The sequence below is a fragment of the Salvia hispanica genome, chromosome 1, assembly GCF_029641045.1.
Source record: "Salvia hispanica isolate PSC_SH4W2 chromosome 1, Shi_PSC_v1, whole genome shotgun sequence".
In the NCBI taxonomy this organism is placed as follows: Eukaryota; Viridiplantae; Streptophyta; class Magnoliopsida; order Lamiales; family Lamiaceae; genus Salvia; species Salvia hispanica.
The window spans coordinates 28,839,973-28,866,619 of NC_142692.1; the positions used below are offsets into that span (position 1 = coordinate 28,839,973).

A 26,647-nucleotide genomic window follows, 5' to 3' on the forward strand; every position below is an offset into this window, starting at 1 on the left:
TCGAGTATTAAATTTTAAGAAATTCGGGATCGAGTACCCGAAATTTTTGGATCGGGTATCCACGGGTACCCAATTTGACAGGCGTACGCCTCGTGAACTCAGCTGGCTATTGACTTCATTTCAGCAGGTCGCTGGCTACTCTTGGAAATTCTCGTGGCTGGCTCGCTTTTTACAGTGGGTTGTTGGACCTTAGGTAACCGCTAACTTGGGGTCAACGGACCGCTAAGATCATCCGTTGAGTTTAGATTTTAGCTTCAACCATTTTGATCTTTTTTTTTAAGTTTCTTTCCTAACAAGTCAAATCGATTAGATTGACATTTTATTATAACTAGGTTGCTACTAATTATCGAAATATATGAAATTTCAAATAAATATTGTCATCCAATTATACATAATTAGAATCTCGTTTGAACCCTTATATAATTATTTTTAATTTGATACTATATGTTTGTGAAAAAATAATTTAATTTAAGATAATTATTGCTATATGAGTCCAAAGTTTGAGATTTTTTTTTTTAAATAGAAAAAATAGTGGTTATAAATAACAAAATCCTATTACCGTTAATACTCTCGATTGACATTTAATTTTACACACCGAGTTGTCATCAGTATACCCGATTGACATATTTGTACACGTAGAGTTGACATCACGAGAGATTTAATCTTGACCGCCAATTTCCACTATATATATTTACCAAAATCCCTCATATTTTTTATTGAAAATCAATCACAATTCCAATCCACACAAATGTATAGAAATAAATAAAATTGAATATTTTCTGTTTGCATTTGTAAAAACTGAAATACTACAAATAACCCTATCTACAAATGTAAAAATGCACACGATTCCAGTGAGGTATACGCTACACCGTCATTTCCCTTTACAACTCAAGCAGCGACACGTACAAACCCAGCCATCTACAAACACACACTCCAAAATCTGGAAGATCATCGAATTCTCGCATAGGGTTTTTAGATTATTCGTTGCGAATCGCAAAATTGATGCACTTTCTGGCACCTCTTTATATGTGTTTGGGCGTCTGGAGTGAGGCTGAGCTTCAGTCCTGGAGAGTGATACCTGCGGATTTAACAACTGTTCTTGCATCGCTCGGGTTAGGAAGCTGTTTCGAATGGCGACTGATTCACCGCCGGAATCCGCCGTTGTGACGCACTCTGATCTCCTTATTCAGGTTGGTACTTCGCCTGCTGTTGACAAATTCATCGCGCTAGGTGTTTTGTGAAGATCGTTTTAGTGGTTGGAGTCTTTGCGCCAGCTGAACTGTAATTGGTGTCATTAAGGGTTTGGTGTTTTATATTGGATAGAATTTTTAGTTATCTTGTAGTAGTACTTGAATATGATTAGAATACGAGAATTATTCCGGAACGTGAAGTTTTTAGGGAGAACCCTAGCTCTTGGTGATGAATTCTAATATTGAATTTTCCATCTGAGGGATTGTGTTACTTGTGAAAATTTATGCACTTTGGTGTTATCTGTTTGTGCTCAAGTGAGGCTCGAATTTGGAATAAATTGTTATTTAGGATGAATGGTTTTTTGAATGATCTAGTTACAGTCTAAATTGTTACTAGTATTTATTTTGAAAAATTTTTGTTTAGTTATTTTTAGGGAAGCTCCTTGTTGCTCTGAATCTGTAGAGGTCCACGTGAATCCCTCATTTTATATATGAATTCTTCATTATTTATTCCAGAGGCTTTCGCGGCTGGATATTCCTAGGGACAAACTGAACCTAGGACCTCGAGGAATTGTTGAATTTGCAAGGAGTAACAGATCCCTTGTTGGACAGTTGGTTTCCGCTATATTGCCAGCTGAAGAGGAGGAGGTGGATACTGATACATTTCACGAGAGTGAAATTTGGTTGCAGTGGTTGATGTTTGAGGGTGAGCCACAAGTGGCACTGGAGCAGCTGGAGAAAATGAGTGATAATGAGCGAGGTGTTTGTGGGGCTGTTTGGGGGAATAATGATATTGCATATCGCTGCCGGACATGTGAGCATGACCCTACTTGTGCGATTTGTGTTCCTTGTTTTGAGAATGGAAATCACAAGGACCACGACTACTCTGTCATATATACTGGTGGTGGGTGCTGTGATTGTGGGGACATTACTGCATGGAAACGTGAAGGATTTTGTTCAAAGCACAAAGGTGCTGAGCAGATTCAACCACTCCCCAAGCATGTTGCAGAATCGTTGGGGCCTGTCCTGGATTCTTTACTTACTTACTGGAAAGAAAAATTACTTTCTGCAAGAAATGTCTCCGAACAGAGTCCTAGAGTGGTTGGTCATGCTGCTGAAAAGTGTGCCGAGGAGCTGACCTCCAGTGTGGTGGGGATGCTTTTGGATTTCTGTAAACACAGTGAAAGTTTGCTAAGTTTTATTTCTCAGAGAGTATATTCTTCAGCAGGTTTATTGGACGTTCTGCTGAGGTCTGAGAGGTTCATGAACGCTAGTGTGGTTGCGAAGCTCCAAGAGCTACTTCTCAAAATGTTAGGGGAACCAATATTTAAATATGAATTTTCTAAAGTTTTTGTACTATATTACCCATGTATCGTAACTGCAGCCATAAATGAGGGCACTGACACTGCTTTCAAAAAGTATCCACTTTTGTCAACATTCTCCGTCCAAATTTTGACTGTACCAACTCTTACCCCACGTCTTGTAGAGGAAATGAATCTGCTAGGTATGCTGTTGCAATGTTTGGGAAGTATATTCACTCATTGCTCTGGTGAAGATGGAAAGCTGCTGGTATGCTTTCTTGTGCTTATATTATTCTGAACTGCATGGATAAAGTTATAAGAATCAAGCAAGTTTTTTTCTCAGCACGTTTTCCGATGTCTGCTACAGTGATTGCTTATCATATTGAAAATATGTGAAATATGACAAAATACCTGAGGGATGTAGGATGATGATAATCTAAACATACGTATCAAATGATTGATGCTTCACATCTTTGGTGATAATCAAGAAATCTAACGTACAATGAAGTATGACGGTATGGCCTAATAGATTGCAATAAGTATGGCTTTCGGGGGTTGCATGCTATTTGAAGCATTTCTGGAGATGTTGATGGTCTTCACCTTGGCTTTTTGATTGAATACCCTCATGTGTCATGTCGCGGATAGTTATTGTGTTCTAAATTGTTGCAATGATCTGTGCTCCATGTGCTTCATTATTTTAGTATGTGAAGTGATTTACGACATTGTAACTTGGGAAATATGCTGTTATCTTATCACTCATTTTATTTTCCCATACGATATCTGATAGCGACCATGGTTGGTTATTCCCGTGGAAAAAGTACAGTGGCGAATTAATAGTTATTTTCTTGTTCTTTCTATTACTGTTTCTCATTGTGCTTTCATTTCAGATGAAGTTGAGCCCGTTTGTGCATGGGCTTAAATAGTTACGGTTTTGTTATAAATTGAACATTAATAGGCTTGTTAGGTTTTAGAGTATGCAGAGGGTTGTATTTTTAAATGGCACGTCAAGGATACTACCATCCACATACTTGTATTGATAGAGCCGTCACTTGCATTCTTTTTACCTCAGATTCAGATGAAGCATCTGACCTTTATGACTATGTTTAAAGTATACTTAGTAAGGGAATTGAAAATCCTGTTTCCTTATAATTCGGAAAATTATCTTATAATTCGGAAAATCCTGTTTCCATCACCTAATGGTGATGGAAACACATGGATTAGTAAGTTTCTCTCCTGGCTGAATTTGTTAGGTCAAGCCTTCTATAATCTTACCGCATATCTTTAACCAAGTTGAAATGTTTGGTGAACAGATGTTGAGCGAAACTTAAAAATTATAAGTCCTAGACAGTTATAAACTATTTTGATTACCCAGCCTATGTTTCCACACTAGCTGAATGAAATGATTAAATTAATGGCATGGCTCAATCTGTGGTCTAGTTTCTGTTGCAATTAAAGTATGCAGATGGTAGTATTATTGAATCTTTGTCCTGATACTCTGAATTCATTAAGACTGGGAAAAGTTTAAATGTAGCTGTTTTGCAGGTTAATAAGTGGGCACACCTATATGAAACTACTATTCGCGTGGTTGAAGATATTAGATTTGTCATGAGCCATTCTGTTGTACCCAATTATCTATGCCAACGCAGACGAGATCTGGCTAGAGTTTGGATGAGACTCTTGGCTTCTGTACAAGGGATGAACACTCAAAAGAGAGAGACGGGCAGTCACGTAGAAGATGAAAACGAGAATGTTCATTTGCCTTTTGTTTTATGTCATTCCATATCTAGCATTCTTTCTCTTCAAGTGGCTGGAGCCTTCTCAGTCAGTGTTCACGATGATAATAAAACATTTATCAGCATGTATAAACAACATCATGAAGACCAAGACAGCCTGAGACATGCCAAAGTAGGAAGGCTATCTCAAGAAAGCTCTGTCAGTAGTACTACAGTTAAGGGTGCAGTTGACCATGAGGTCAAGGCTGCTGATAATTTTCCTGTTCCATCATCTGCTTTGTGGTTAGTATATGAGTGCTTGAGATCTCTTGAGAGTTGGCTGGGACTCGACAACACATTGGGTCCTCTCAGTGCCTTGTCTCTGAAGACAAGTGATGGCTCTGGCAATAACTTTTTGGCTTTAAAAAGAACTCTCTCGAGGTTTAGAAGAGGCAGACACATATTTAAATCATCCACTTCATCAGGTAGTTATCCTACCAATTTAAATGAGGCTCTTAGAAAATAATATATTTTTACCATCTCATGGTGGCTTGAATCTTGGTGTAGGGTTTGACAGTAGCCAGCCTATGGGACAACTAAGGAATTGTGGTACTGATGATAACATCATCGAAGGGGAGAGTTCTTCCGAACCGGAAGGATTGCGAGTTCTGAGTTTATCAGATTGGCCTGACATCACATATGATGTTGGATCACAGGAAATATCTGTACACATTCCGCTGCACCGACTCCTTTCAATGCTTTTGCGGAGGGCACTTAAAGAAAGTTTCGGTGAAGGATCGTTGCACGTCCTTAGTACTGATTCTGTTTCTGTAGATCACTCATTTGTCAGACATGATGATTTCCTTTGCCAGATTCTGGATGGGTCTCACCCTTGTGGGTTTTCTTCCTTTGTCATGGAGCATCCCCTGCGAATAAGGGTGTTCTGTGCACAGGTTCATGCTGGAATGTGGCGCAGTAATGGGGATGCTCCCTTATTATTTAGTGAATGGTACCGTGCAGTCCGCTGGTATGTATTGCCGCAACTGGTGGTATTACTGATAATAATTCTCTTTGCTTTTCCATAATCTGGGAATTGCTTAGTCCCTTTGGTTTCCTGATGCAGGTCGGAGCAAGGCCAAGAACCTGATCTCTTCTTGCTACAGTGTTGTGCTGCTTTAGCTCCACCAGATCTTTTTGTCCAAAGAATCCTTGAACGTTTTGGGTTATCAAACTATACCACTCTCAATATTGATCAGTCTAGTGAGTATGTAGTTTCTTCTTGAACTTGTTCTTTTGTACAATTTTTTATTGAGAAACGATCTCCTATCATCTTCTATTAACCCTGCAACAAGTTTGTATATGTGCTGCATCTAATGTTTCTCGACTTTCTTCTACTATTGTTTTGTACAAAACAAAGAAACATGCTTCTCACCTTATCTTCGTTTTACTTAATATTCCTAGGCACATATTTGGGGATTATTCCTGCTTAAGATGTGGTAGAGCACTACAAACAGCAATTTATGCTACAAAGCAAAACTATTATGAACCTATGATTTTTTTCCTACTTAATGAGTGGACGCTGTTGCATGAAATTTCTGTTTCAGAATGGTCTGAACTCTGAAGATATATTTTATGTGCAAGTATAAAGCTTGAACTAGTCAATTAGCGAAGAGCTCGTGTTTCCTTACTAGGCGTTGATGTCCAAAACTATTGGGAGACACGCTATTTCACACAACATTCCTGTATTACCTTCTTAATAGTGATCAGGTTACGACATTACAAAAGCATATATTAACAAGTATTTGCTTCTTCCTTAACATTATTCGGAGAATGAAAAACGTATTTAAGCAGTGATGTTTTCCAGATGATATTGATTAACGTTAGCTCAGTGGTTTACCCAATTTCTGATAATTTCATACTTGTACATTCCACTATTTGCTATCCTTGCCCCCTTGTAGGCTTGCACAATTCTAGATAATTCATGCTTGTATATTCCATTATTTTCTATCTGTGTCATGCTTGTATATTCCATTATTTTCTTTCTGTGGCCCTCAACATGGGTTTCAATCATGGAAATAGGTTTGCAATTTAATTTTCAGGCATGAACCGACCCTTGTTGCTGAAATGCTCACTCTTCTGATACAAATTGTGAAAGAGCGAAGATTTTGTGGGCTGACAACTGCAGAGTGCTTACAAAGAGAGTTGGTGTACAAGCTTGCTATTGGAGATGCTACTCGTAGTCAGCTTGTGAAGTCTCTTCCTCGAGATCTTTCAAAAGCTGACGAATTTCAAGAAGTGTTGGATAGAGTTGCCGAATATTCTCACCCATCTGGCATGACACAGGTACGAGATTGAAGTATCACGTCTGTCATTGGTGTAAAGTGCAATGCAGTTGTGTTGACTTTTAGTAATTTCAGGGCATGTATAAACTAAGATCGTCATACTGGAAGGACCTTGATTTATATCATCCTCGCTGGAACTTGAGAGATCAACAAGCAGCAGAAGAGAGATACTTGTTGTTTTGTAATGTTTCGGCATTGTCCACTCAACTTCCTAGATGGACAAAAATTTATCCTCCTCTCAGGGGCATAGCTAAAATAGCTACCTGTAAGACACTTCTCCAAATTGTTCGTGCAGTTCTGTTTTATGGTGTTTTCTCTGACAAGCTTGCTACCCCGCGTGCTCCGGATGGTGTCCTATTAACTGCATTGCATTTGTTGGCCCTTGCACTGGATGTCTGTCGATTGCAGAAAGAATTGGGTGACCCATTTTGTTTTGTGGGTGACATCATTCCAGTTTTGGCATTTGCCAGTGAAGAAATACCTACCAACAAATATGGTGATCAGAGCTTGTTGTCACTCCTTGTCATTTTGATGCGGATGCATGAGAAAGAAAATGCACAAAACTTCATGGAAGCTGGGGATTTTAATCTGTCATCTGTAGTTATGGATTTAATCAAGGCCTTTGTGGCACTTGAACCAGCATGCATGACCAAATTGCAGAAACTTGCACCACAATTAGCTAATAAATTTTCAAAATCTATTTCGAATGATAATGCTAGCGACATGGATGTATCAGATGATAGTGAAAAACGCAAAGCAAAGTCTCGTGAGAGACAAGCTGCTATATTGGTAAGACATTTTATTTATGTTTTTGATGTATTACTTGAGTCAGCTAATTTAATACTAGTACTATGCTTATTGGGTAATATGGAAAGTTCTGCTGTCCACTTTTATGGAGTCTTTTGGTATATGAAAACACCCAGCCGTTCGTTGTTATCTCAGTTGATGCATAAGTGCACTTGGGATATTTATGTTTAAAGATTATTTGCTCCAACTTGTGTGTCTCTTTCATCTTTGCAGTAACTGTCTCTAATATCTGATGGCTGTTTTGTTGGTGCTCTAATATCTGATGGCTGTTTTGTTGGTGCTAACTGTTTGGTTGGTTGTAACTTGAATAAAGTTGAGATGGAGTTTTTCTGAATGACATTGTTTCTAGTTACGGAAGTCCTACAATGATTTTTTATGACAATCATCGGTCTTTGTGTTTGCCTTTAATGCTTTTATGTGAAGTAGGAGAATATGCACTTTCTGATGCTCATCATATCTAAAACCTGTACAGGAAAAGATGAGAGCCCAGCAATCCAAGTTTCTGGAGAGCTTTAATTCCAGCAAAGATGATGAGATGGAAGACGCCAACCCCGACCAAGAAGTATGTGATTCTGAAGTTAGTAATGACACCCAGGAGTCCGCTCAAGTAACCTGCTCCCTGTGCCATGATCCTAAGTCTAAGAATCCAGTATCATACTTGGTTCTTCTCCAAGTAAGTGAATGTATCTGGTGTTATTTTTGTCATGGAGATTCTAATTGATTCTTATGATTTCAGTGCACACCATCTAACCTTAAGCTAATAAACATTAAATAAATCTAGCATGATGTCATTCTGACTCTATATTACTTTGGAATGAAGAAATCCAGGCTATTGAGTTTGGTTGAACATGGCCCTCCTTTATGGGATCGAGTTAGCCGGTCTGGTAAAGAGCTTGTCTCGGATGATAAGACCCCGATCAATATTTTATCACAAAGCAGTCTCCCTGATAGCTCTGAGGTCTCGTTGTCTCAGTTTGAAAATATGGTTCAGAGTGCTCTAAATGATTTTGCTTCTACTGGACAACCGCAGGAAGTGAATGCTTTTACGGAGTATGTCAAAGCACGATTCCCTACCATTAAGAATATTCAACTACCTTCTGTTTTGAAGGACACAAGGGAGAGCAAAACATCATCTTTTGAGACATTGGAACAGGACATGTATCTGTCAATAAGAAGGTTCCAATCCAGTACAAATGGTTCTGATTCTCGCAAAGATGCTGAAAATTGTTCAACCACTGTAAGCAGTAGCAAAAGAAGCGGCTGTTCCGAATCTCTTCTGCTTGGTAAATACATGGCTGGTTTGTCGAAAGAGCCACGGGATAACCCCTTGGCTTCAGAGAACGGCTCTTGCAGCGATTGGATGAAATTGAAACCTGGTGTACTGCATCCCAGATATGATAATTTTGGTCCCACTGATGCTGATGGAATTTATGTTTCTTCATGTGGACATGCTGTGCATAAAGTATGTCTGGATCGCTATTTATCATCACTAAGGGAGAGGTAGACCTATATGATCCCCACTTCTTCCCCTCTTTTCAGCATTGAAACACACTTTTTGCCTTTATTATTGAGTCATTGACAGATCGCTGAGAGTATTAACTTGAAGAAATTGATGAATTAGGCATGTTAAAATCCTGTTATTTGCTTAAATTTTTTCATCCAAACCATTGGGATAAAGATTGAACCATAGCTCTTAGTGTTTTATGTATATGGAAGCGCATATTTCACGGTAGTACTAGTAAATCACCTCTTATCATATTCTGGATTATTTGTATGTGACAGGAAGTACCTGATACAACAATACAAATGATTTTCAATAACTAATTCTTTTGTTAAGATTGGAACATAAGGAAAAAAAAACCTGCATTATGAACAATTGTAGCTTTTGTCTCAATTGCATAAGCTTGACTTGTTATGATTAGAATCTTGATTTGCTATTGAACTACACCTGGTTATCATGTCTTTCTCTGACAATAATTTTGGATGTGATTTGCTACTTTTCACATCATGGGAACCTTTAACATACAGTCCATGGAGATATAGAAACTTCTTTAATTCTTGTACATAACTTGAGGTCGATGACCATCTCTCTCATGCAAATGTTCTAATCTCCATCACTGTGGTGACAAAAATATTTGCCTGTTTACCGGAGTTGGTTTATTACATTTTCACAATGCCTCTTGGTTGTAGTTAAAGGTTAACATCATATTGCAATGTAATAGGTCTCTAATCTTGTTTCATGCTCTCATTCTGATAGTGAATTGCTGCTTGAACACCAATAGCCTGGCTCTTCAACTTCATCCTGGGTCTTGAATATCTTCTTAGAAAGTGCCACTTTGTAAATGTTTGGTAATAGCAAAAACCTGCTACCAATTTTTGGCCCTTCGAATTTGTTTTTCTCTGAAAACTGTTTTCCAGCTGTTCAATCAGGTCCCCTTCTCCATTTCTGTAATTCATTGTATGACGTTGCATTCTTATTTATTCTATCTGGTTGCTTGGTATTCCAATTTTTTATTTTCTAGATCAACTAGTCCCTTAATATTCCCCCCCAGATACATTCCTTGGGATATTATCCTAACAATCATTAACCTTTTCTGATTCGCTCCTCTTGTGACTCATCGAAGGATAGTTCATTTATTTCCTTCTTGATCGATGTTTTTCTTATAACACTTCTTTATCAAATGAGAAGAATGAAAGTATGATGTAATACTAATCATAATTAAGGTGCACCCCTGCTGGTCTCAGATTCCTGTGAAATCTATTTATATGCTTTGGATGGGCATCTTGGATTTCACTGCTCACCAGAAATGTTGTTTTAGAAAAGCAGTCACTCTTCTGCCCAGTGTGTTTAAGCTTATAAGTATTCCTCATAAGTCTTAGTGATTGATCTTTCATTTGGTACCTCTATTGGCATATAAACTTGCCTTTAATAGGAGTGTAATTTCCTGTCCATGTTTTACAGATTCAATAGAAGAATTGTATTTGAAGGGGGCCACATTGTGGATCCAGAACAGGTAGAGTTTTTCTATTTTCTGAACTTTGGCTGTTGACAATAAGATGGTTTTGGTAATGTTCTCATGTTTTGGCAGGGTGAGTTCCTTTGTCCGGTGTGTCGGGGACTTGCTAATTCTGTACTGCCAGTTTTGCCTGGAGATAAAACAAGGATACCTCAGCCGCCTGCTGGTTCAACCATTAATTTTACAGGTGTGAGTAGCCATTTAAATTTCTCCGCCACCGGCCATTCTCTTCGCCTCCAAGATGCTTTATCACTCTTACAAACAGCTGCAAATATTGCTGGAGATCAGGAGAGTCTAAAAATTGTACCAACACGAAAGTTAACGATAAAGCCAAATCTTGAACCTATCATTCGTTTGTTATGTGCAATGTATTATCCTAAACAAGCTAAGATTTTAGAGACTGGTAGGGTAAGTCATCCATTGATTATATGGGACACGCTGAAGTACTCCCTTATCTCAGCTGAAATTGCAGCTCGATCTAGAAAGAATTCATTGAGTCCAAATTACAGCATTGGTTCTTTATACAAGGAGCTCCACTCTTCCAGTGGTTTCATTTTATCCTTGCTGTTAGATGTTACTCAAAGCACAAAGACAACTCCTCAGGCTGTCTTACTAAGATTTCAAGGGATCCAGCTGTTTGCTAAGTCCCTAATGCCTGGTACTAATCCAAATGGATTGTCCAGTTTTCCTGCCCAGCATGGAGGTATGAGTCTGTCTGTTTATTGCTTTTTTTCTTCAGATACCACGATGGGAAGACATTTTTATTGATGTTCTAAGTGCAGTTTTGACCTGTATATCTACTCACTGGATTATTGTGTAATTTTGGGGATTCTTATATCCGCTACATATTAAATACATTTACTTGATGTTGCAAAGCAAATAATAAAATTTGGGGAGTAGCACTTATCGGGTGTTTTGAAATTCTGTTGTAAAAGATGTAATTGTGATATATATAGTAGCAAATAATATTTCTGTTGCTTGAATAGTTACCAATATGAATATGATTTGGTAGGATGGTCCGGGTGCATCTACTTCTTCTCCCTTATCAAATGCTTCTAATTACTTGCGGTTGATGGACATATATTCCAAAGCTAAGCGGTGCTTTCGTGTTTCTTTAGTGATTGTATGTGTATGAACTCCATATTATAATATATAGATTATCATAACCAGATGAAGATTTTCTGGACCCAAACCCAATATGTGGTGAAGCTATGTGTGTGTGTGGTATGCATGATTGGATAGCTGGTTTTTCGTGTCCGTGCACTTGTAAGTAATTTGGTGTTAATTTGGGCTGCTGTAGTATCTTATCATCCCATATGACATGCAGATACTATGCTTTATATCTTGGAAAATGCTGAATTGGAAGCAGAGTATCCTGATATTCAACTATGGAGACAAGCACATGAACCTATTATTGCTCATGATGCCTTTTCATCATTTATGTGGACACTATTCTGTCTTCCATGGCCGATCCTATCTTGCAAGGAATCTTATTTGTCCCTTGTACATGTTTTCTATGTTGTTTCCATCACCCAGGTATCAAGATTTTTCTTTGGATTTAATAGGATCATACTTGCTGCAGTGCATGACTTTTAACCACCTCGTGTGATAGGCTATACTTGCATGCTATAGCACACAGAAAAGCTTTCAAACTGAAGTGGAGGTCTCTGATAATTTAATGTCTGACATACACCGATTGATTGGGAAGCATCAAGAAGCTATGAAGTTTTTCAAGTCCAACCTTGCTAATTCTTCACATAATATCTATGATTCGATTCGCATTTTGACATTTCCTTACTTGCGAAGATGTGCCCTGCTTTGGAAATTAATAAACTCCTCTAACATGATGCCATTTGGTGATGAGGCCCATGCCTGGGATAGATCTCCATGTACACTTGATGACATGGAGTATGTAACTAATATGATGGAAGAGCTTCTGGAGGTTGGGGAACTGGAGAAGATGTTCGATATTCCCACCTTGGACATCATCATCAATGATGAAGTATCAAGATCAACAGCTTCCAGATGGGTGGGCCATTTTTGTGAAGTGTTTGAAGCTCATAAATCTTCTCAGGCTTTGAGATGTACTCCAGCAGTCCCATTTAAGCTGATGCTTTTGCCTCATGTGTACCATGATCTGTTGCAAAGGTTGAGCTATGACTTATTATTCTTTCTTTGTTGCATTTGTTTCCCCAGTTTTTTTGGTAAAATCCCTGGGCTGACTGGTTAAAACAGGTATTTTAGGAAGTGTTGCCCTGCATGTGGAGTTTTGATGGAGGAGCCTGCACTGTGCTTGCTTTGTGGTACATTATGCTCTCCAAACTGGAAAACTTGCTGCAGGTACTTATTCAAGTTTTGCAATTGCATTGTGTACTTTATACCTTATTTTGGTCTTTAGGGTGCATGTGTATGGGGAGAGGTTTTGATCATTCATGCGCATCTTTATTTGTTTTTTATCCTTTTACTCAAGTTGCGTTTATTTTTTAAAGAGCAAGCACTTGTAAGACACATGCGTTGGATTGCGGTGCAGGCATCGGAGTCTTCCTTCTAATTAGAGTATGTACTATTTTTTTTAACTTGTCATCCCATGCTGCTAATATGCCTTTTCATCTCTTATTTGGTTGTTTTTTAGTATCCTCAGGGTAGGGTACTAATGTGTGAAATATTTATTTCAGAGGACCACAATATTGCTTCAGAGATCTGCACGCCAGGCGCCTTGGCCTTCTCCTTACTTGGATGCATTTGGTGAAGAGGTAAATATATTGAAGTGTGGGCCTCTGATTTGGGTTGATGGACTCGCTATGCCCATAAATTCAACATTCTGACTCCATTTGTCCTATGTGCTTGTGCTTTAATGATTCCTGTACCGAATGATGGACTATATCATTGAATATTTATCTGAGTGATACTGCGTTACTTTGATTTGATACTACTGAACTAAGCTGAAGGGAAGTTATGGTTCTTATTCACGATTTAGTTAATGATTTGAATAAACACTCGGTTTAAATTTATTTGTTTTATGTAAATTATCACGCCAGCTAAGAGCAAGAACCACTTTCACCTGGCAACATATTTTTTATCGTGCGAGGGTGGTTATGCTTTGTATAGCCAATATTGATTTGTTAATTTCACCCGTCTTGCAGGATGTTGAAATGCATCGGGGGAAGCCACTGTTTCTAAGCCAAGAAAGATATGCAGCCTTAACACATATGGTATACTGGCAATTTGTCCTTTGACTCGTTCGTATCTCATGTCAGTATTATAATTATTGAGAAATATGGCGATGTTGAGCTTTGTTATTTTGGGTGGTGAGTTGATGTTTCTCTATGAATTGTAATTTTATGTAACCTCCAGATTTAGCTCAGAAGAATTTAACCCACGAATTCAATATGCTGTTCATCTAGTAAATTATTTTGTGAAGGCAGAACTTGTAGACTGAAATTTTCTAGTCTTTGTCCAGAAGATAGCCAAGAACCATTGATGTGCTTAGAGTCACCTTCTTCCGTCAGTGATAGTGTTGTGTTTTCTTTAAATGAAGTCTTTATTACTTTTGTTATTAATCGTGTAACATGATTCTGCTGTTTAAGGTGGCTTCTCATGGGCTTGATCGAAGCTCAAAGGTGCTTCGACAAACAACAATCGGTTCCTTTTTCATGTTTTAGGCCGTGGATGTGAATAACCAGATATTCTTCTGATGAGGTCAGCTTTTGTTATATTCCCTATTAGCTGGAAATGTAGTGTTGATCCTAAATATGACTGAATATTGCAGGTAGTATAGCATTCAGATTCTTGAATCGGAGATTATCTAAATTTCATGATTCGAGCTTCAATACAAGATCAGGAAATCAGTGGCAGCCTTTGATACTCAACTGTACAGACTTGATATAGAGGTAAAAGCTTGTTTGAAATTGTCGGATTATGACAACATCCTTTAAAATGATGGAACTCCTCGCAACTGTTCAGCGGAAAGAGTAACCTTTGTTGAGCAGTTTCTTGTGATTATCCATGTAATTGTGCAACGCAGACTCTTTGCTCGTTTAAGAAAATAAATAACACAACAAATGCCTGCTGTTTGTCGTGTTCTTCGTTGAGGTGGTGGTGTTGGCAATATATGGTTACTAGTAGTCTGATGCGTCATGTTTTCCCACAGGTTATATATCGTGATACTATTTACATGTGGTTATCTTCCAACTGGAATGCGTTACTGGCTGTGGTGTTCTGGTGAACGTCGATATACTCCTGATCGGTAGAGAGATATATACGAATATATAATGTCTCATGTACAGAAATTTCTCTACTTTCTATGTGTGGATTTGGGGACGAGGATGGTTTTTTTTTCCCTTCTGTAAATTGTGTATGGATGTCTTTATTTGAATGTACGAATCTTTTGCCATCCACTTGTTTGAGTCTTTAAACCCAAAAAAATCTTGCTACTACTACTAATTATGGGCTAATGTACAATAAATTGCAAATGATATATTTTGGGTTGATTTTGATTTTTATCTTTGGAACTGGATTGTTGATGTAGTTGGCCAGAAGGTGTCAGCTTCCACTGTCGTCTATGGTCATCTTCCGCGATGTCCATGGTCTGATTATTGTCTACTTTCGTCGTCGATGGTGCCCCCCTTAAATTCATGCTTTTACTTTAATTGATTTTCATTGGCAATCCAGTAAGTGTTGGTGGATTAATCGATGTAATGGGCATCTTTCATTTCAAGCACAAAAATTAGTTGATTTTTAATTAATTGCATTTTCCGCTAATCAATCTTCTTGTTACCAAATTCATCTTCGATTTAGGTACTTAATTAATTAATAATTAATAGTATTATATTAACATTTAAAATGTTCATTCTGATTTTTTATACAAGTATCGACAATAATCAAATTACACAGGTCGAGATAAAAAAAGGATTAATCGCTTGTAAAGCTATAAAGTTTGATTAAGTTTTGGTTGGTCCCATATTTTTCAAAATTTAAATAGTAAATCATAAAGTTTTAAAAATTTCGAATTTATCTCATGATAACCTTTTTAGAGGCAATTTAGAAGTTAAATTTATGCACATGTGTAAAATTTTGGTGTTATAAGTAGTACAGTATGAAATAAACCGGTATTTGATAAAACTCATGATTTTTATAGGCAATTAATCCAATAAAAACTTATCATCACATTTGTATACTATGATAAATGCATGCATACAATTGAAATCCAAATTGGAAAAAAGTATTTAAGGTTTCATATATTTACCTCTTTGAAATGCACTTATTGGAAATCAGGATAATTTAAAATGGGACACTTTAATTTAAGACAAAGATAGATAATACTCCTTTAGACCATAAAATATAATCTCTTTTGTGGACAATATGGATTTTAGTGAGAAATTAGTAAACTAAAAGAAAAGGAAGAACAAATGGATAAAATGTAAGAGAGAAATTTTTTATTTTTAGAAATAAGATTACTTTCTGTAAATATCGTAAAATAAATGACATAATGAAACTATTTTTCATGAAAAGATGGAGTACGTAGTACCAAAAATTTGTTAAAATATTTACTAATAGCTATGTACAGGTGAAAAAATGTATATAATGAGAAAATATGGTGAAAGTAATACGGTGTACATGAGATATAACTATATATAATGAGAAAATATGGCATTCTCAATGTACCGTTGGTATCGGCAATAACTCATTATTTTGATGAATCATCCATTCAAACAGAAGTATTGAGAAGAATCAAAATTCAAATCAATTAACAAAAATTATTCTTTTACATTTTTTTGAAAGAAGTCATCTCCTTCTGACTCTTAGTTCTTTAATAGATAGAAGCGATGAATTGCATAAGATAGTAGAATGCAAAATCCTTAATTTCTGGGCTATCCTCAAGCACTACTATAACTCTGCTAATAAAATATCACAAATTTCCCTAAGTAAGAAGACTTTAGTCTATATCAAGTAAATGTATTATATTCTAAAAATTTCCCTAAACCAAAGACTTATTCTATATCAAGAAAAACTATAATACAGAATCTATCTAAGCAGAGAGTTCCTATACAAGGTCATAGTTTGAATCTGGATGATTGAGAAGAAATATTTTCTCTTAAATATAATCATTAAATGGAGAAAAAGGATATCCATCTTTGCAGAACTTGTATCCATGATAGGCCCACATCCAAAACTGAGAACAACTGCGCTTCAGCTTGCAATTGTGCATCTAGAAGTCTCTGGTTCCTTCCGTTAACGGCGACTATGATCCAGTTCTATCGGCATGTCTGACCAACAAAAAAAGATGAGAGTGGCTAATCAGATCAGGCAAAACAGCACAGATGCAGAAAATGGAAGTCAAGAAACAACATTAAGAAATCTTTACAAGGCCTGATGCAAGAGGAAGAAAAGCGCAGATCATCATGTAGAAACTTTTTCACTTGTTTCGCTTGAAAGCTTAATTTTCCTAGTAGGTGAACCAACTCAATATTTAGGGTTAATTACCAGACACAACAAAAACTTTACCTGAACTTACATTTTTAACACATTTAAAACGTAGCAATTACAACATCCCACCATTTCACAAATGAAAAGACAGTTCAATCGGTAAAACAATGTTTAGCAGTACACGACACACCAAACACAGTTTTCTGAAAAGTTAGGGATGGTTCGACAAAATAGAATGAAGTGTGGTGTTGTAATTGCAACATCTCAAAGTCAAGTGTTATTTATTTCCAGCAGTTGATGAAGAAACTTGACAAGAAGCATGATACTTCAGATAATATATTAGGCCATATAACAAAATGAAAACATCATATAGGTGATGCAACCTAATGCCTAAGATCTTGAGGACATAAGAAACATAAATGAAGAAACTTGAAAAATAACAATACTACAGATAAGGGATTAGGAACATTATATTTCAAAGCACTAAAGTTAATTCTTACAAAGCATTACCTCTTTTGACGTGTGTAGACGAACTTTGTTACAGGTGGAACTTTCTTAACCTCTCCATCTTTCAAGTTATTGTCACGGCAATCTTGCTCCATGACATTAGTGAAGTCGAGTTGCTTCTCGACAGATTTAAGAACTGAAGTCCTTTTAAATCGTAATCGATATGGAGGAGATGAATTAAATGACTGATTGCTGCTTAACCCATCTTCATTATCGCAAGTAGGATTTTCACATAAGCTGTTGTTCTGCAGCCCCGTATTCTCAGAACTATTTGTCTGGTCATGATCAGTATTAGATATAACTGTTTCCTTAGGCTGCTGCAGCTCAGACTTTCTCTTTCTTAGTATTGATGGAGTGATTGGAAAGCTTTTTGCAGCAATTCTCAGTATAGACTCAGGGGTTTGAGTATACAAGCTTCTACTATTTACACTTGGTGGAGTAATGAAAGGTGTGGGTGACAATGCCGTGACATCTGCTTCCGGTTGCATCAAGAAAGTACTACAAAGATTTGAATCTAGCTGACCATGGCTTTCTATTACTGGTGGCTCATAATATAATGTCTCATAAATTGGAGTATCACAATGCACTGCTGCTCCGATAATTCGGTATTGATCAACTTCCCCACAGAATCTATGTCTCTCAAACTCAGATTCTGCATTTGATTGGGTAGTCACTGCCAGACACTTTGTGCCCTCAGGATTCGTAGACTCACACTGCCGATAGGCAGCAACATCATGATCAGCGAGAATAGCATCTAGCTTATCCTTCCCATCTTTAACTTTACATGATTCAATAGTATCACCCAAAGCCAAAACAGGCGACCTCACTAAAGCTGTCCTACTGATATCCCTAGCACCATTTAGAAGAACATTTTTAGATACTGGAGGGAGGCTCCCTGTAGCCAAATAGAACTCCAGCTTTTTCTTCAGTGAGCTATTCCAGTGATTCTTGATTGCATTGTCGGTTCTGCACAGATAAGAACTCAATTAAAATATCTGCAAAGTATCTGCTGCGCAGTAATCATTAAGGATCATTGCTCCCCACTGTTGGTACTACCGCCCTTTTCTTCTTTGTTTTATTTCCTTTTTTTGGCTGGCATTTTGCCTTCCAAATTATACACAATTTTACACAATAATATACCTAATATGGAACACTGCTACAAGATTGTGCAGTTCAGGAGAGAGGGGGAGAAAAAGTTCTGTTGATAATTTGGTAATTGTCCAAAGGACTCATAAGTTTGACGACACAATGAACAAATCATATCAGCTCAAACAGAGCCATTTCAGCAATTTGCAGGCTTACTATATAGTACTCCTAATTCAGTATTTAATTCTCTAGTCTCATTTGCAATTGCAAGCATTAAAAATTACTTTCATCTGTGACTTATCAGCATCTTTCATGAGAATAATCTCCATATCTGTGCAGCTAAGAAAGTCGCATAAGAAGTCCCACATAAAACAAAGTTGAAACTCTTAGCAGTTAAAATATATAACATGCACAGTTCACACCAGCACCAGTATCCCAATTTTTTTCCAACTTCCTGACTTTAGTCCACAAAAGTGTCAGTCTTATTTGTCCTTTTAAATATACAGAAGACAGAAGTGTCACTTTTATTTCAATAGTTTTTACTGGATAGACTACAGATATCGGATGAAAAGGCTACCAGAATTTCATTTTGATGTGTAAGTTGCTAGATGAAGAGCAAACATCAATTTTCCTTTACAACACAATATATTCCTTATTTTCTCGTCTTCTGAGTAAAATAAGTTAGCAAAAGAACGGTACCTTCCAGGCAGAAGCTTAGCTAATTCAGCCCATTTATTCCCATTGATCCGATGAGCATTAAGCAGAGTAAGCTCCTCGTCCAATGTCCAAGCATCCTTCTTAATATCTGGATTCAAATGGTTGTGCCACCTGAATATTTTCCAATTAGACAAGGAAGATAATTTTCAAAGCTCAGATAACATATAATATGAAAATGTGACTACAAATACACTACTCTTAAGAGGAATTTAATCAGCACATATTATATTAAGTTATTAACACAAAACTGGTAGCATCACACAAACTATACACTTCTCTGTTGATATGGTGTTTCTGACGTAAAGCCAGGAAGACAACCTTCAAGAAAGCAAAATGAAACCTTCATATTTAGTTGGGATTCTTATCAAGACATGCATTATTACAGAAAAAATATAAGTATGGTGAAACAGTGAATCATTCTATTGAAGATTCTATGAAGAATCATCGGTCGATCTAGGGAAAATCAACATGTGTTACTTTCTACCAAGAAATTTTCTAAGACATGCATGCTACCTGTCAAGTTAAACATCAAGAGTCAGTCTTTCTGCCACATATGACATATCTACCGACAGTCAATAGGAAGATACTCCCTCCGTCCCATAAAAATAGGGACTTTGGGGATGGCACGGGTTTTAATGCAAAATTGGTAAAATAAGAGAGAGGTAGAAAGAAAAAGTGATTGGAGTGTTATTACTTATTAGTGGAGAATGGGATCCACCTCATAAGAGAGAAAAACTTGCCAAAAATGGAAGACGGCTATTTAAGTGGGACAGCCAAAAATGGAAAAAGAAGACTATTTTTATGGGACGGAGGGAGAATTAATTGTTAGGTCCATTATTGATATTACCTCTCACGGCACTGCTTTCCAATTCGACCTGGCAATGACTTTGCTATGACTGACCATTTTGTAGGTCCATATTTGGCCACTAGCTTTGTGATTTTCTCATCCTCCTACAAAGTCAGGTCATTAGAAGTTGAAATCAGGAACACCATGATGCTATAATGAATATAGCAATTGGGAAATTCAGTTGAGATGGAGGATTATAGCAGCCAACCTCTGTTGTCCAGGGACCTTTCACAAGTTCTGGATTCAGAACCTTTTGCCATCGATGCAGGCACTGCACTTCTGATCTATGTGGAAAAAACTCAGCTGTGTCCATATCAATGGTTTAGTGAGACCACATAAGTTGAGAAAGATTTGAGAGAATGCAAGAAAAGAGACATGGTAAAGTAACATTGTACATGTAAATAATGGAGTTCTTAAATCATACTACGAAAGGTCTTATATTAATGGCATTAAAACATCAAAGCATTAAAGAATTCAATCGAGTAGCAAATTTAATAGGTCCGTCAAAAAGAGAAGTTAATAAAAGAGAGAATCTTAAAAGATACCTATTTTCTTCCAAGACTTCCCTCTGAAAGCTGACACTGCTTTTCGTAGTGTATCATCCTGAAGCAAAATTGTTTAATTTAATGTTCAGTAAATATTGCCTGAAGAATAACAGAATTACTTGGGAAGTTGCATTTCTTAACAACCACTTGAATTCCAGTTGTCATCATGCAACATTAAGGTCAAAACCAGAAATGAAGTCATTATTCCAGCACAAGATACATACATTCATTTGGAATAGTTCTTACCTCCTCTGGAGTCCAACCTCCTTTCGCTCTTCTAATTGGACCGGTAGTTCTTCTGTAAAACCCAAAAATGGTATCAAATGTAAGATTATCATTTTTAAAGAAAAAAGTACTCTTTATTCCATTGGCAATAAATGCAAAAGTTTGTCCAGTTCTTTGTTCCAGAGTAGAGGTGAGGTCAAAAACATATATTTCAAAACAGATTGGTGAGAGCTAGTGAAATAGGTACATATTATATACACCGACGAGATGTCATACCAGTTAAGAATAGAATCTTATGTTATTCTCTCAAAGAAAAAAAGAATGTTCGAAATTATGAATTGCTGCTGCTCCTTTTAACGGGACAAGCAACCAATTTGGCATGATAAAGCTAGATTTAATTCAAAAGGCACCACCATACTAGAATACTTGATGTGCATGGGTAGAACTAGAAAATAATTAATGAAGTTCACATCTTTCTAGTTTCTTATAAGACAAGAGAAGAATATTCACACAAATGCGCTGAAAAAGAAACAAATTCATTATAATTCAGTATCTAACAACCATACAAAATCAATCAAAAACATGCATCATCAATAGAAACATCTTTTATTCATGTATTTATATTGGGAAAGAGAAAATCGTCACAAAAGAAGAAGCAATATGATTCAGATAACACTAAGCCAGACATGAAAATTAAATATACTTGAACCATAAATATCACATGCACTCATCCAAAAATGAAAGAATGCAATACCTATGAGCTGGAGAAACACTTCTCGGACTAGTTGCCCCAGGAGACTTTAGTGCGGCGCTGCTACTGTTCTCCGAAACAGAGGAGCTTGAAGCAACAGTAGATTCCTTGTTCTCAAGGCAAATATCATCAAATTTTACCTCTGCCATTAGTCCCTATACATTATCACAAGTCTAAATTCCTAAGCTTCCTTAATTCAACCAATCGAATAAACTTCCAAACAAATTGTACAACTCCAATCAAATTAAAGAAAAATTAAATCTTTAGCTCGAATACTAAACTAAGTCCAGATCTCAGAAACGAATGGTAATTGACACCACAAGACTCGGAGCCAGGAACGCCGCACGAAGAAATTCCAAACCTCACACAAATATTCGATTGATCACAGCAGTTGAATACGTAAAACGCAGTAATATTGATCAAACAGCAAGCAACACAAAGGAACACCACAAAATTCGCAAAAACTCAGAATCCTATCGCCTCTAAATAAAAATTGCATCGTCTAACCTCACCAATTGGGAAAGTAGCTCCTCGGATTCCCAAGCCCTAAGAAAACTAAAAAATCTGTGAATTGAAAGAGAGAAAATCCCCCAGCTTCGAAAACCTTGCCCGTTGAAATTGGAGAGAGAAACAAATAAATATATAATGATTTGTATATAACGAATACCTGCGAGATGCCGTGTCCAATTTATATATCCATATATTACTATTTGTAATTTAATTTTATAAACTTGAATGGAATATCTCAGATTTCATTTTTCACTTTCGCCATTAAATATTATCATTTCATTTTATTATAAATTTAATATATAAAAATACAACCTATATTCTCATCCTTTACAAAATTAAACAATTTCAAAAACTCACGCATATCCAATATGAAACATTTATTCTCAAACAAATGGAGTATTTATTATGAAAAAATTGTTGCATCAAATTAGGATCTATAATCACTGTTTAAATATATATTATCAATTTTGATGAACTTCAAATAGTTAATTATTACAAATTGTCTGTAAAATTTTATTTATCTATATTTATATATGATGAAAGAACATGAGAGAAATCAGTTACATTCTTGAGAATTAAAATTGCTAGAAGAAAGTGTTTTACCTATTTCAGAAAACCTACATTGATATGTACTTTGCATTGATACGCATGCAAACAAGATACTTCTTCTGTGTCTCATTGTAGTTGAGGGGTTCTTTTAAAACATCTCCGAAGTAAATTAAATGCAGGGGTTAACTAATATAACTACCATATTTATCATTTCTTATGAAAAATCATTCTCCAATGGGAAAGGTATTTGAGAATGTATTATACATTTTCCCATTTTGAAGAATACCTCTCCATCAATAGAGAGGTATTTGAGAAGATATTATTCTTTATATTTTTTTAATGCATTTTGTATGATTATTTTATTTAAAAGAATTAGTTTACCTTTCTATATATCTTTTTTCTTTGGAATATGTTATTTTTCAGAAGGGTATATTTTACTTTTAAAGAAGGTAAATATATGATTTATATTTTCCATATATCTTCCCTTCTTGAAGATTTTATTAGGCATAGAGATAAGATCGAGTTTTTAGTGAGTTAAATTGAATAAGAATAAAGTAGGACTATGACAAAACACATTCAACTTGAGAGAAAAAATAAATTGAGAGAAAATGTGCATCGATCAAAATATTGACGGCAAAGGTTTGGAAGTGAAAAAATGGAAAAAATATAAAATGCAAAATGCAAAGTCGAAAGACTTTATGATATTATTTTTCTAGAGACTGTAAATGTGTAACCTACTCGGAAACTTATTTATGTAATTCGCTCTATGTTTCACCTACACTATGAGTATCATCTAGTTCAAGAATAAACATAAATCCATGATGAAAAATAAAAAAAATTATGAATCATTGATCACCTGATCAAGTGCTTATAAACCATACACATTCAACTATGCATTTGATATTGATCATCATTCATCTTTACACTATATATCATAATCAAACTACTCAAACTAATAGCTACAAAAAAAATCAAGGTTCAAAAATCTCATCAACAAGATCATCAAATATGATTTCCTCAAGCTCCAGTCCTACACACTCTGCATCCAACTGCAGATTCATCCAACCGTCGTCCCGACCCAAGTCTCGGCTCACAGCATCATCCATATCCGTATCGGACTGAGGCACGGAGCTAAGCAGCCATCTTATCTCGGCCCACACTTGCTCCAAGACGCGCGATCCCTTAGGCAAGGGATGCACACTCGAGCGGGTAGTAAGACGCGTGGGCCAATAGCAGAAAGATCTTTCATGGATCCCTAGCAAGACCTGGTTGATGAGATCAAACAAGAGGATCTGGTTGGATATCCCATCTTCTTGATCCGGTGCACAACACGACTCGTGCTGATCGCTCACTTCCTCAAACACTGAGGGGGTGAGAGGGTACTCCCCTGACCGCCACTTTCCCAGCGTGCTCTCGTTCCTCGTGAACCCGGATAGCTCAAGCACCCCCCTCACGTAGTTGAACTCCGCATTGTTCTTCTCATCCCCCTGCACGTGCACCAGTTCGCTATACAACTCCTTTATTTGGCTCTCTTGAACTATGCCTACCGCGTCTTGTGCTGACATACACCTATCGTATACGTCTACTTCCCCTTCTTCCACATCAACCTCGATTAGTTCATCATCATGTGATAGCTCAGCACTACTTTGCCTTTTGGAGGATCTTGAATCTACAAAACATTCAACAGAGTCACATCACCAAATCATGCACTATCATCTTTGAGAGTTATTCAAATTTAATGAAAATGAAAGCTACTACTTACCATCTAAGGGTGATGCTTCATGCTCTTGTTGCTCAACTTCTGATGGCATCGTCTCAGACGACCTCCTCTCCCTCGCCTTCTCATCAATTGAATCACCTGCATCATTCTCCTCTTCTTGCTCCCTATGTCCAGTGACACCTCCATCTTCACCATCCACACGTTCCAACGCCCTCTCCTCGCTAAACCTGATATCAGGAATATGAGTCCTGATATCAGGAAGCGAGAGAATCCTCGCCAGAGTGGGAGGCTTCCTCCCAACACCACTCAACTTGGATTCATTTCTTTTACCCTCTTTTCCGGAGCTAATGTCCAGCAACTGATTATACCTATCCAACGAATGATCAAACGACGTCGCCCTCTTGTAGTCCTTTGAAGAAGGGCCTTTGCCAAAATCCGACCTCCCGGCCTGGACACCATCCTCGGCCAACTTCTTCGAGGGGCTAGTCCCGTAAGGCACCTTATGGTGCAACGCGTCCATCATGATCCGATTCTTCTCCTTCTTCCTATCCCGGATGACATACCTGATCTTCTCCCGGATATTCTTGAAACGCATGAGGCCAGCTCTGTTCTCGTCGCTCTTCTTCCTCAAAATGGTGGCTGCTGCTGCTGCAGGCGAAGCAGCATTGTCCAAAACCTCACACGCCTCGTTCTCTTGCTTAATCTCCTCTCTACTCTTTTTCACAGACGCAACAGCAGAATCATGACTCCTCCTAGCAGCAGCACAGCCTTCCAAATCATCGAAATCTCTCGCACCCGAATGAGCAAACGAGATGGACTTGTTCAATCCATATCTCAAGTTAGGCGAACGACGACAATGCAGCTGATTAGCCATAGATATACTTGGATCTTTCATGATATTCAAGAACATCTCCTCTCTCAAATTGAGAAGATTCAACGCATCCATGAAAAGCTTTGATTCTTGAAGAGCATCGCCTCTGGTTGGCTCGATTGCATAAATCAAGTTGCCATGAACAAGGGTGTGATCTCTAACAGGGTGATCTCCAAACTGATCAACCTCATTCTGTTTCAAGTAGTTGAGCCTCATGTGGTGCGAGGTTGAAGCATAGGGGTCGGAGCAGCCCTCGAGAGGCGCCTCCACGCAGTCGAAAGACTTCCCCTTATGGTGGGACGGGAGGTTCTCGTCTGGCGGTGTTCGCACGGGATAGGACGTGCTCCTTCGGTGGCGGCCTTTCTTCCCCGTCAAGGTTTTTATTCTTGCCTTCATGGAGGGGGTTTTGTGGTCGGCGGCGCGCTTAGCCTGAGACAATTCAAACTATGCATGTGTCAGAGCTGTCTGACCTAAAATGTGCCTTCTTATCATGTTTTGTCTTAACGTACTCTAGATTTTTGGACGGAGGGCTCGACGATGTCTTGCTCGGCTTCTTCTTCAACACTTGAAGAAGCTTTGCCTGCAAATATATATGAGACAGAGGAGATGGATGAGAATATACGTATTGTAAGCAATTGAAACTAAAAATAAATTACAAGGAGAACTGATGAACCTCTTCTCTTATCACCGATTCATTTTAGGATGCAATCTATGGATTTCTATCGTGTATATATTTAGTAGTACCATTGCCATTGGAGGGCTTTCCATAAACGAGACGAGCACGGGGGATTCGTTTGACGACTTTGTCCCATCGATTTTGTTGCAAAGTGTGAAGAATACCCCACATGCATCCAGGGCCATGATGTTTCAACGCAATTTGTGAGTCTTTTTTCTCCAAATTCCTCCCTATTTTGAACATTCTACTCTTTTGATCATCAAATATTCCCATTATTTTACAAACAATATTCAGATTCTCAGCTTATTTTGTTTGTATTGCCAAGAAGGAAGAAATTCATGAAATGCGCATCAAGAGAGGTTCGTAGTAGAAACGTTGATGGTGATGGTGGGATATCCGTGTTATTCTCTGTGGCTATGCCTGTATTAATCAAATTTAGAGAGAGTGGGATGGATTTGACGCATGTTTCAAAAAATTTAAATATCACATAAAACACTTTCTAATAAAATACACTCTACTTTAATTTTGGTTCATTTTAATTTCTGTCTATTTTGCCTATAAAAAAGTTATTAGAAACGCCACTTCACAACACTTGTAAGAAATAAAAATCTGAAATACATTTTTGGTACAATTTCCCATAATTGAGGATTGAAATTAGTGCAGTTTGAACAATAATTATTTCAAGGCCCAATGGGGCGTAAAAAGCCCAAGTTACTGGTGTTCAATTGTGCTCCCCTAAGCCTGTTATATTGAAATTGAATGGGGCTAAATTATTTTCTAGGTAGGGTTATTTTCAGATTCTAGTGGTCTGGGTGTATCCGGATAATCATAATTACAAAAAATTTTGT

At 37.3% G+C, this 26,647-nt stretch overlaps 3 protein-coding genes across 7 annotated transcripts; 1 reads left to right on the forward strand and 2 right to left on the reverse strand.

Annotated features, from left to right (window-relative positions):
- Nucleotides 1-843: 843 nt before the first annotated feature.
- Nucleotides 844-14,762, forward strand: PRT6 (proteolysis 6). Of its 3 annotated transcripts, none has more exons than XM_089062625.1 (20): nt 844-1,190; nt 1,707-2,759; nt 4,034-4,688; nt 4,771-5,230; nt 5,327-5,467; nt 6,303-6,546; nt 6,621-7,334; nt 7,825-8,025; nt 8,173-8,852; nt 10,315-10,366; nt 10,442-11,072; nt 11,697-11,905; nt 11,982-12,517; nt 12,605-12,709; nt 12,859-12,925; nt 13,045-13,122; nt 13,513-13,677; nt 13,957-14,068; nt 14,139-14,259; nt 14,520-14,762. In XM_089062625.1, the coding sequence occupies exons 1-17, from the start codon at nt 1,131-1,133 to the stop codon at nt 13,603-13,605; spliced, it is 5,979 nt and encodes a 1,992-aa protein (XP_088918751.1). In that variant the 5' UTR covers nt 844-1,130; the 3' UTR covers nt 13,606-13,677; nt 13,957-14,068; nt 14,139-14,259; nt 14,520-14,762. The 3 variants fall into 3 exon arrangements, with proteins under 3 accessions (XP_088918751.1, XP_047981694.1, XP_088918752.1); XM_048125737.2 differs by having other exon boundaries at nt 13,513-13,581; XM_089062626.1 differs by lacking the exon at nt 1,707-2,759 and having other exon boundaries at nt 13,513-13,581.
- A 1,327-nt stretch (nt 14,763-16,089) lies between these two features.
- On the reverse strand, nt 16,090-22,117 carry LOC125224357 (transcription factor MYB3R-3-like). 3 transcript variants are annotated; one of them, XM_048127746.2, is made up of 9 exons: nt 21,981-22,117; nt 21,477-21,628; nt 20,744-20,795; nt 20,498-20,555; nt 20,161-20,255; nt 19,953-20,056; nt 19,088-19,216; nt 17,306-18,268; nt 16,090-16,635 (listed from the first exon to the last, which is right to left on the reverse strand). In XM_048127746.2, exons 2-9 carry the CDS (start codon nt 21,620-21,622, stop codon nt 16,611-16,613), a joined length of 1,572 nt encoding a protein of 523 aa, XP_047983703.2. In that variant the 5' UTR covers nt 21,623-21,628; nt 21,981-22,117; the 3' UTR covers nt 16,090-16,610. The 3 variants fall into 3 exon arrangements, with proteins under 3 accessions (XP_047983703.2, XP_047983705.2, XP_047983704.2); XM_048127748.2 differs by having other exon boundaries at nt 21,986-22,115; XM_048127747.2 differs by having other exon boundaries at nt 21,477-21,646; nt 21,981-22,111.
- A 1,293-nt stretch (nt 22,118-23,410) lies between these two features.
- DAU1 (TRM32-like protein (DUF3741)) lies at nt 23,411-26,072 on the reverse strand. The gene is made up of 4 exons (XM_089060575.1): nt 25,868-26,072; nt 25,633-25,703; nt 24,295-25,552; nt 23,411-24,201 (listed from the first exon to the last, which is right to left on the reverse strand). The coding sequence occupies exons 1-4, from the start codon at nt 26,070-26,072 to the stop codon at nt 23,504-23,506; spliced, it is 2,232 nt and encodes a 743-aa protein (XP_088916701.1). The 3' UTR covers nt 23,411-23,503.
- Between the last annotated feature and the right edge of the window lie 575 nt (nt 26,073-26,647).